At 40.2% G+C, this 10,957-nt stretch overlaps 1 protein-coding gene across 3 annotated transcripts; it reads left to right on the forward strand.

Annotated features, from left to right (window-relative positions):
- The first annotated feature begins 704 nt into the window (after positions 1–704).
- LOC139462468 (WAS/WASL-interacting protein family member 3-like) lies at positions 705–10,645 on the forward strand. Of its 3 annotated transcripts, XM_071244232.1 has the most exons (5): positions 705–848; positions 4,325–4,439; positions 7,479–7,808; positions 8,990–9,695; positions 10,044–10,645. In XM_071244232.1, exons 3-5 carry the CDS (start codon positions 7,536–7,538, stop codon positions 10,088–10,090), a joined length of 1,026 nt encoding a protein of 341 aa, XP_071100333.1. In that variant the 5' UTR covers positions 705–848; positions 4,325–4,439; positions 7,479–7,535; the 3' UTR covers positions 10,091–10,645. The 3 variants fall into 3 exon arrangements, with proteins under 3 accessions (XP_071100333.1, XP_071100325.1, XP_071100341.1); XM_071244224.1 differs by lacking the exon at positions 4,325–4,439; XM_071244240.1 differs by lacking the exons at positions 705–848; positions 4,325–4,439 and adding an exon at positions 4,158–4,174.
- The last annotated feature ends 312 nt before the right edge of the window (positions 10,646–10,957 follow it).

The following is a 10,957-nucleotide window of genomic DNA, read 5'->3' on the forward strand; positions in this document are numbered from 1 at the left end:
ACAAAATAACGTCTACAGGGGAGGACGTGTTCACACAACATAACGTCTACAGGGGAGGACGGGTTCACACAACATAACATCTACAGGGGAGGATGGGTTCACACAACATAACGTCTACAGGGGAGGACGGGTTCACACAACATTACACCTACAGGGGAGAACGGATTCACACAACATAACATCTACAGGGGAGGATGGGTTCACACAACATAACGTCTACAGGGGAGGACGGGTTCACACAACATAACGTCTACTGGGGAGGACGTGTTCATACAACATATAATCTACAGGGGAGGACGGGTTCACACAACATAACGTCTACTGGGGAGGACGTGCTCACACATCATAACGTCTATATGGGAGGACGGGTTCACACAACATAACACATAACGTCTATAGGGGAGGACGGCTCCACACAACATATAACCTGCAAGGAGAGGACAGGGGTAGAGGTGTGGGACAACATAATCTGAACACAAGTTCGGGGTCACAAAAGATAAATGACAACAGTTTCCGTCCTGTATTCAACAGTTTTACCCAGAGTTTGGTGTTAAGTCACCTTCCGCAACCTCTATATGCACCGTCAATTGCAATAGATCGAGGAAAGTGATAAGCATCGGCCTCATGGTAACAGTGACTGACTGAAGTGTGATTGTCATGCCTGTCCCAGCCTGCTATCTCAATTAGGTATCTACTACTTAGGCAGGAACTGCTGTGTTGTGTGGCGGTGTTGCGTGTGCTGATCGGTGTCCGTACCAGGAAGTACATTTATCCGCCATTCAAGTGTATCAGGGATAAATCCTCGGACTGGGTCGCACAGGAGTCCTCGGGCTGGGCGAACTCACGCAGTAAGTTAAACAATGTATGAGTTACACCATGCATTGAATACGTTCAGAGCGATTTATTTGACACCATAGCCCTCATGACAAAATAAGACTAGCGACACACCACGACTAACACGTCTAACTAGGTTATCATACACACTACATGTTTGTGACTGAATATATCGCCATGACACTTGTCATGAATAAATATGTTTTTGATATGAACGATTATTGTAAAATATCGGTCCTGTCTCAAACTGTGCGGTAAATGTGTGAGGTGGAGTGTGCTATAAATGTATATCGTAATAAGTATCTGAAGGAAAATAAATGTGTGTTAAATGCTTAGAGGACAACCCTTTTATTCATGAATCAATACCCGGCACTTGCCAAGGACAGAGGCTAAAGTTTGTTTCGTCATATACATACCTTCTAGTATTACTGTTTGATTGACATTCTAGAAGTTGGTGAGTAAATAACAAAACGAACAACTGTATGGATAACAACTTCTTATTCATTGCATATAGCGACGTTTCGATGTAGATTCTTACACTGTTATCAAGCTGCAGTGACGACAACCACGTGAATAGATGTCAATATGCATGATATATTGGGATAATCAGCAGATTAACATTGACAACAACAGGTAAAAGATAACAACAAGCACACAGATGACTGACTGAAGCCAGATGTACAATAAGAATAACAAATAACGCTTTTTGCAATACATTAGAAGTTGCTATTCATCAAGTTGTACGTTTTGTAACCTTCTGGTTTATTTCTAAGGGCCATGTGCACCGTTGCAATACACCTATATTCACCTATACATAAATGAAGCCATGCTTCATACCATTACTCCGTGACTGGGAGTGTTATACAGTCGATGTTTACATAGCTATTGGAATATAAAGGCGTTCAGAGAATGACGTAATAAGGGGGTCAGCTCAAGTCATACTCAATTCCTACTCAATTCATATCTTACCTAGAAACCTACAACCGGTCAGGTCATGTTCTCAGCATACTGAAACACCTTAAACCTAAATGATCGGTATACATGCTTGTTATATTTTAGACATGAAACACCTTTAACCTAAATTATCGGTCTACATGCCTGTTATAGGGCTTGACCTGAAACACCTTTAATCTACATGACCGGTCTACATGCTTGTAATATGACATGACCTGAAACACCTTTTACCTACACGATCAGTATACATGCTTGTAATATGACACAAACTTTAACCTATATGAGCGGTATATATGTCTGTTACATGTCATGATCAGAAACACCTTTAACCTACATGATCGGTATACGTGCTTGTTATATGACATGATCTGAAATACTTTTAACCTATATGATCGGTCTACATGCCTGTTATATGACATGACCTGAAACACCTTTAACCTACATAATCGGTATACATGCTTATAATATGACATGACCTGGAACAACTTTAACCTATATGACCGGTATACATGTCTGTTACATGACATGACCTGAAACACCTTTAACCTACATAATCGGTATACATGCTTGTAATATGACATGACCTGAAACAACTTTAACCTATATGATCGGTCTACATGCTTGTTATATGGCATATCCTGAAAAACCTTTAACCTATATCATCGGTATACGTGCTTGTAATATGACATGACCTGAAACACCTTTAACCTACATGAGCGGTATACATGTCTGTTACATGACATGACCTGAAACACCTTTAACCTATATGAGCGGTATACATGCCTGTAATATGACATGACCTGAAACACCTTTAACCTACATGATCGGTCTACATGCCTGTTATATGGCATATCCTGAAACACCTTTAACCTATATGACCGGTATACATGCCTGTAATATGACATGACCTGAAACACCTTTAACCTACATGATCGGTATACATGCCCGTTATATGGCATATCCTGAAACACCTTTAACCTACATGATCGGTCTACATGCCTGTTATATGGCATATCCTGAAACACCTTTAACCTATATGACCGGTATACATGCCTGTAATATGACATGACCTGAAACACCTTTAACCTACATGATCGGTATACATGCCCGTTATATGGCATGACCTGAAACACCTTTAACCTACATAATCGGTATACATGCTTGTAATATGACATGACCTGAAACAACTTTAACCTATATGAGCGGTATACATGTCTGATACATGACATGACCAGAAACACCTTTAACCTATATGATCGGTATAAATGCTTGTTATATGAAATGACATGAAACACCTTTAACCTACATGATCAGTATACATGCTTGTTATATGGCATGACCTGAAATACCTTTAACCTATATCATCGGTATACGTGCTTGTAATATGACATGACCTGAAACACCTATAACCTACATGATCGGTATACATGCCAGTTATATGACATGACAGGAAACACCTTTAACCTATATGGTCGGTATACGTGCTTGTTATATGGCATGACAGGAAACACCTTTAACCTATATGACCGGTCTACATGCCTGTTATATGGCAAGACCTGAAACACCTTTAACCTATATGACCGGTATACATGCTTGTTATATGGCATGACCTGAAACACCTTTAACCTATATGATCGGTCTACATGCCTGTTATATGGCATGACCTGAAACACCTTTAACCTATATGATCGGTCTACATGCTTGTTATATGGCATGACCTGAAACACCTTTAACCTATATGATCGGTATACATGCCTGTTATATGGCATGATCAGAAAGTCCTTTTACCTATAAGGTCGGTATACATCCTGGTTATATAACATGACCTGAAACACCTTTACCCTATGTGATCGGTATAAATGCTTGTTATATGAAATGACCTGAAACGCCTTTAACCCATATGATCGGTCTACATGCCTGTTATATGACATGACTTAAAACACCTTTAACCTACATGATCGATAAACATGGTTGTTATATGACAGACCTGAAACACATAATATATTTCGTAATCTGACATACAGGTAGGGTATTTGACATGATCCGACTCAAAGACGTGTACGTCTCAGGTCGGGATCTCATCTACATAATCGTTATATGCCGCTGCAATGTGTGCAATACTCGCTTGGTTAACGCAACTACGAGAAGTCTGACAACATCTGTGACTGTATACAGCTTGTCACAGCCACATAGCAGTATAACAATAGGTTTAGATGTCACTTTAAGGCATTAATTCCCTTACACTATCGGGCCTGCATTCGATATGTCAGCACTGACAGGTCACACACTTGTAAATGAATGCGTTGCCAATGTGAAGTATGCTATGTTGCTGACAGACGTTTTTACAGCGCAAAGCATCGTGTTACATCAAAGGAACTAAACAAACGTATGTAGATTTTTACATTTCCGGAAACTAGGACACAGACTCGGTTGGAAGGAAGAAAGTTTTAATATCATTGAATATTTTTGAAATTTTGGGTCGACGAGGACCATGTCACGAAGAAACAATGCCCAGTATTCCTATCACATGTTTCAGGGGGTACAGAGTTATCTTTTGGTACAACTGTGTATGTATGCCTGGTAAATCCGTGATGTGGTGTAATGTACGTCAATTCGTGCAACAACTCTTGTACAGTGACGTCAACAACCAGGTTCGTTCTTCTTTCATACATCAAAGCAGCATACATCATTGAGTAGGCTAGTATATATTCTTCATATCAGTTGGAAAATATAATGAACTAAAGTACTCACGGAAATGAAAAAAACCTGTTTTTTCGACAACAGATCTTAAATAAATGCAGTTAATATACAAAATATGTAAATATTCAAACAACTTAATTAGTACTAATTCGGCCGTGGCACAAATACAGCGTATCAAATGTTTTATGCCTTTTTACACGTAAAAGTGTGTAAAAATGTGAATAAAACAGACTATTGTGAAACAGGGTATAACCAGGTGCAAGTAGATCAAGGTGACCTGTGACACCTTGACGACAGGTGAGAACAGGTGCATAATGCCTATAGTCTGTTTCTGCAATGTCAATTTGGACTTAGTTTTATTTTTGAATGTTGAAAGTGCCGACAAATTACCTCCTGTAAAGTACATTTTGTATTGTTCACTGAGATCAAACTAGCAAATCCAGACTAGTACTTTTCCAGTTGTTTTGTTATTTCGTATTTACAGCTACGTAACACTTTTAAATTTTGAAATTGAGAAAAACAGTTTTTGTTCATTTCCGTGAGTACTTTAAGGTTGATAGGGCCAAAGATTTGACAATAGTAATTGTACATATCAATGTTAAATTTCTTTTCCTCCAATTCTCTAACAAAAAAATTAAATGTCAATTCTCTCTTTCGTATTGACTACCCACAAATTATTCAAGTTAGAATTAAGCTTTATTCCCAATATTTCAAAAGCTCCACTGTGCCAGTCTAGTTTCAGATCCTGACATAATTTGATGTTACAGCCTGTCATTGAGACTATCCATATTAATTAATATGCTCAAATTAAATATCCAAATATCATTTTGGAGGAAACGGTGACTCAGCCATCTAGATCTATTGCGCCGCTGTGGAGAGTTGTGTCGCTTAGGCCTTCAAGAAACCCATGATCAGATTTTTCAGATGTTTAATCTGCTTAAGTTCCATGAAAAACATAAACATGGATTCTCCCATGATAATGGAATAAAATCTTATAATAATATGAAGAAATATTTAACGTGTGTACAAAGTAAGATAACTGCTTTCATTATTATTCCAGTCTACATATAGAAAAGGTTCGTTTATCTCAACAAGGAATCGGATTATGCCAAGATACTGACGAGGCAATATGGCAAAGTAAATCATGACTTCCGTGACTACATAGAAAATCGTTGGAAAATATGAGCGGCCTCCACGTGTCTGTAGAATGAGTCAATTTGTTTTAACGCCGCTTTGAGCAGTATTCCAGTAACATCACGGGTTGTCTGACTAATGTGGGAGGAAAGCCTGAAGTTATGCAGGTCACAGACGTTTGCCACTTTAGTGATGAAGCCCGAGAGCTGACACACCAAGGATCATAATGAGGGAATATCATCAGATCCTGGCATGACCGAGGGACGCAACTCTGCATGTAAATTATGACACCGATGACCAATGGGCGATGTATTGGGAGCGGGAAAAAAAATTAAGAAAATTATTTTATCTTCAGTTAGCACTTGTCGTTGTCAGTGGTGCGTTATATTATGTAAAGTAATGTTGTAAATGCACGCTGGTTTTATTTAAAATTAATATGACGATATAATATAAGTTCTGAAAATAGAATGGTCGATGCCTTACGTCACGTTTACAACGGCCGATAGTTTAAGTATTTCCGCTTCCGGAGGAGATTTTGGCACAAAGTGAGAGATCAAAAGTTCAAAATGACGCAGTTTACAGACATTGACCACTTTGATGAAGTCCGCATTCCCAGACATTGTGATTATACGTGGGCATAGTGCTTATACGTGGGCAGTGTTATACGTGGGTAAAGTGTTTATACGAGGGCATAGTGCTAGAACATACTTGGAGCATAATCACGACCACTCTCCTCCAGGCCAGTCATGATTTATTAGGTGTGTTGCTGTTAGGATTGAAATCATATACGAACTGTAAGGGCGTGATGCCAATACCATTTCACTCGTTGTTCGCAAGTACCGTTTGTGTATTTTTGTTGTTTTTTTATATGGGATGTTTGTGTCATGAAAGTATAAAACACATTTTAGATTATCTGAACAATTATTGAATGAATTAATGATCCTAAGGTAATTAAGATTTTAACACATATATTAAGCTTTTGATATTTAATATTTGCATTGTTTCTCATCTAATCTTTCTCAATGAATGGTATTTTTACCTTATAGTTAAACATATCAGTACTTCCTTGTGATAGTTAAATTTGTGTTTAATTGTGACGGCCAGTTTAACAAGTTTTAAAGGTTTTAGGTCTAACTTGTATTTTCTGACACCGTTTATCCACAGCACATCCTAAATAGTTTAAAGATCATATATCGAAATACAATCTACTTTTAGAAATATCAAAAATTAGAAAAACAGATGCATAATTTAATACACATGTAGAATGCTATTTCTTTATTTTTACATATTACAAATTATGATTTTTAAGAACAGCATATGACATAGATTCATTAATAATTATACTATGTATCTTTAGAGTTATTGACACATAGTTTTAATGTTCACATGTATTCCATAATTTGAATTAAACTTTATTAGGAAAATAATGAAACGGTAGATTTAGACTTATCAGACGATTTATTATATACATGACTGAAATACATAAATGAAAAGGGAAAATATAATCTTAATATTTGCCTTACCCCCCACCCCCACCCCCACCCTCCCAAACGTTGCTCATTATTTAAGTCACTGGTTTGTCTGGCCCAGACTCGATTCTACTCCATACATTCTCTTCACTCTCATTCAACATTCAAAGGTTGCATCCATATCTATGGGGTGCACGAGGGTGGCCCAGCAATTCGCTGTTCAGAGTTGCGTCCCTTCGGCACGCCAAAAACCTATGATGGTGGGTTCGAATCCCGGTTCGCACCGATTATATTTCAAGGTAAGTCAGCACTATACGCATTCCCGTGGATTTAACCCTGTTCAAAGCGGTGTTAAACCCAACTCACTCACTCATGACTATGTTTCAGGCGGAGTCCTTATACAGCTATGTAAGCATCTTCATCCTATCGTTGTGACCTGCCGTGATGTTTGACGAGGACACACTTGAGAGAGAGCTGTCATGTGGTGTTTGTCTGGAGTTGTACACGGACCCCCTGCAACTCTCGTGTATGCACACCTTCTGTAAGGGCTGCCTCAAGGCGTTACTGCAGAGCGGGGGAAATAAGCGTGTTAAATGTCCGGACTGTCGCAAGAACACTGATCTTGGACGAGGAGGGATTGAGTCGCTCAAACGCAATTTCAAGTTGGCCAGCATCGTTGATATCTATCGACAAGCTATTGAAAAACTAGCTGCAGAGGTGGGTGATTCTTGTATCACATATCCAATACTAGTGGATAAAAAAACGTAGAATTATTGTCATCTAACTGTTGCTGGTGCACTAATGCATACTCACGAGGCAGAGTTGCGTCCCTTGGGCACGCCAGAAACCTATGATCGTGGGTTCGAATTCCGGTTTGCCCCGGTTATGTTTCTATGTTTGTCAGCACCAAACCCGTGCTTCACCAAAGGGGTAAACATCTAAGACATGCAATACTTCAGCTGTTCCTTCCATGTCAAGCTGACACGCCGTGATGTAACTGGAATATTGTTCAAGACGGCGTTAACACCAACTTACTCACTCACTCTTACTAAGTAATAAGAGAAAAAAGGATATCACACGTGAAATGTACACATGAAAACAGAGAATCACATATGTACATTGAGAATAAAGCGAGAAAATCCTTTCCATAATCATCAGAAAGTTCTGCTGAAACAGTCTATTGTACGATTCCGACTACGTCAGTGCATCACGGGTCACTAATGCGTCAAATTTGGAAATGTCCTCAACGTGTCTACCATAAATCTTTTTGAAACGTTTATCAAGGCCTTAATGCTGTAATCTTGATCAAACAACTTTTGAGCAATAGTCATATGACGCTCTTTGAAATCTTCTCAGAAAGAGCATGCTCGAGTGCACCTGAAAACACGTGAGATGTAGACACCAAGGGCTGGAGCTGCTGGAACATTAATGCTCCACATAAAGGGGCACTCGAATTTGAACAAGCCCACAGTCATGTCTCATGCGCAGAGCCGACTAACGTGGAGATGAGGTCGTCAGGCTCTGTGACTTGTCTCATGCTGAAAACATTCACTTACTCACTTCAATGTATACTACTCTACCCAACGTAAAGAACGCCCACAGTTGGAAGGCTGTGAGTTAATACCCACCAGCCATGACTGATTAAGTGTAATCATATGAACAAATCGGGTGTTCTTAACTTCTTTTGTGTAGTATATATTGAGTGGTATGTCTAAAGACATACAGCACATAAACGCTCACCAGTAAACACTCTGCACGCCACACATTCTCAGTACAAATAACATAAGGTTTTGTGGTAGAAACGACATTGAGCAAAGGGTAGGCGTGCACGTGTTTATCATCACAGTGATAAAAAACACGACAAAACGATTTTACATTTCAAAACCATTTGTCAACAGAAGGAAGTCAACAAACAAGAAGAAAAGACAAGGAAGACAAGGCCTGAGGATCTCTCAAAGGATTATCAATTCGTCAGTTCGTTGATTCAGAAAACCTGTGATGACACAGACGGCCCGTTTGAACCACACATCATTGATGATCTGTGGGGCACGTTTAAAAGGACAGCGAGGCGAGGCAGTTTGCGTAACAGGCCACCAGCACCCTTACCCCCGCGGTCTGAAACCAGCTCAAGGTCTCCCCCACCAGTACCACCAGCAGCGCGACCCCTACCCACACCTCCCAATCGTACTCTTAGCACAAATGACTCCTCATCCATGTCTGACCAAACAGGAGCAAGGCTAACCGCTGTCCCATCCCCGCGGCCACGTTCTCCGATGCCACCTCCTCCTCCCCCGCAACGTCTCATTGACGACTCCCGAGCGACACCTAGTGCTCCTCCATACTTTAGTCTTGCCGACGCCCACAGTTTTATTCCAGGCGGGAACGACATGTCGGACGTTATAGGCGGTTTCTTTGACATTGCTGCGTCTTTCAGCCCTTCGTTACCCCCTGTGCCACCAAGACGGTCATTACTTTCTCAACCATCTGCAGTCATCCAAAACAAGAAAATGGAAAACCGCCCTCCTATTCCAGTTCCTAGAAGCAATGTTAAAGCACCCGCTCTTCCTCCAAGGGAAAATATGCCCACTTTGAAAGCAAGGCCTGGTATGTATATATCGTCTGTACAGTCTTGTCCCAACTGATTACCACAGTTGAAATCTGTCTCACTCTTTCCAACTGAAATTTGTTTGGTCTGCGTTGTTCATTAATCACAGGGCGGTCGGGTAGCCCAGTGGTTAAAGCGTTCGCTCGTCACGCTCGCTGTTTAAAGATGTATTCTTGTCGAGACATCCAGCATGTCCAAGGAACAACTTTTTTTCGTAAAGCCTTTAATCATTTTTTGTTAGCATTTTCCGGAACAATTTATATATTTTGGGAAATGCCATGTCTTGCTAAAACAATCATTATGTTATTTCTCTAAGGGTGTCTAATGTATATTTGTATGCACTTCAGGCTACCAACAGGAAGGTCGGCGGCCGCCTCTTCCTCCACCTAAATGACGAGTGCTGACATTTGAACACAACAGCTATTCTCCATTATGTAACAAAAAACATAATTCCTACAATGAAGACGTGTTGGGTCATGCGCAGTGGCATTTCCTGTGACCATAGCAGGCTATACGGACATTGATTCACATACCGTTTCACATAGCAAGAAGTTCGGTCCCCGTGGGAGTCGTTGTATAGCCGGGCACAACTGAGTATATCAATCGGTGGTAGCAAAGGCTGATATCCTTGCTTTGTTTTATTTATTATGCCTGCACGGTTTGTGAATGTTATGTGGTAACGGTTACAAATTCTTGGTAAATGTTCCACCAATATCACCCCATGCTACTTAGGGTTAATGTATTTGTTTATTGACTGGTTGACCATGTCATGGTTGTGTTATGTACGTCTGTGACCGTACGGACCTAGAGTCCCACCATCCGCCGGCGCAAGGTGGAGATTCTACTTTATCATCCAAAACTGGCTCCCACAGGAGATATCGCTTGGAGTAGATCAAGCGATATCTACACTGTAGATATCGCTGCAATGAAATTACATCACAATGCTTTGCAGACCATTGTGACATCACAAGCCTCGGAATTTTTCCACTTTTATCAACTCGTGTGGATATATTTGATATCAAAATATATGAGGGTGAGATTCTCTATGTATGACAGGAATGTGGTTTTACAAACCTGTTTGTGATTCGGGAACAGTATCTCTGCACATCGATGACGCTCAACGTTCCATTTTAGTTTCTTCATAGGACCAGGATGTTGTGGGCCATTCCATCACGTGTCGTACGGACACTTCTCAGCATCAAAGGATATGACTGCTGGCAGGGAACATTATGTACAGACCATATCCTCGCTTCGTTTAAAC

Source organism: Haliotis cracherodii, unplaced genomic scaffold (genome assembly GCF_022045235.1).
Source record: "Haliotis cracherodii isolate W230 unplaced genomic scaffold, xgHalCrac1.p SCAF_1, whole genome shotgun sequence".
NCBI classification, from domain to species: Eukaryota; Metazoa; Mollusca; class Gastropoda; order Lepetellida; family Haliotidae; genus Haliotis; species Haliotis cracherodii.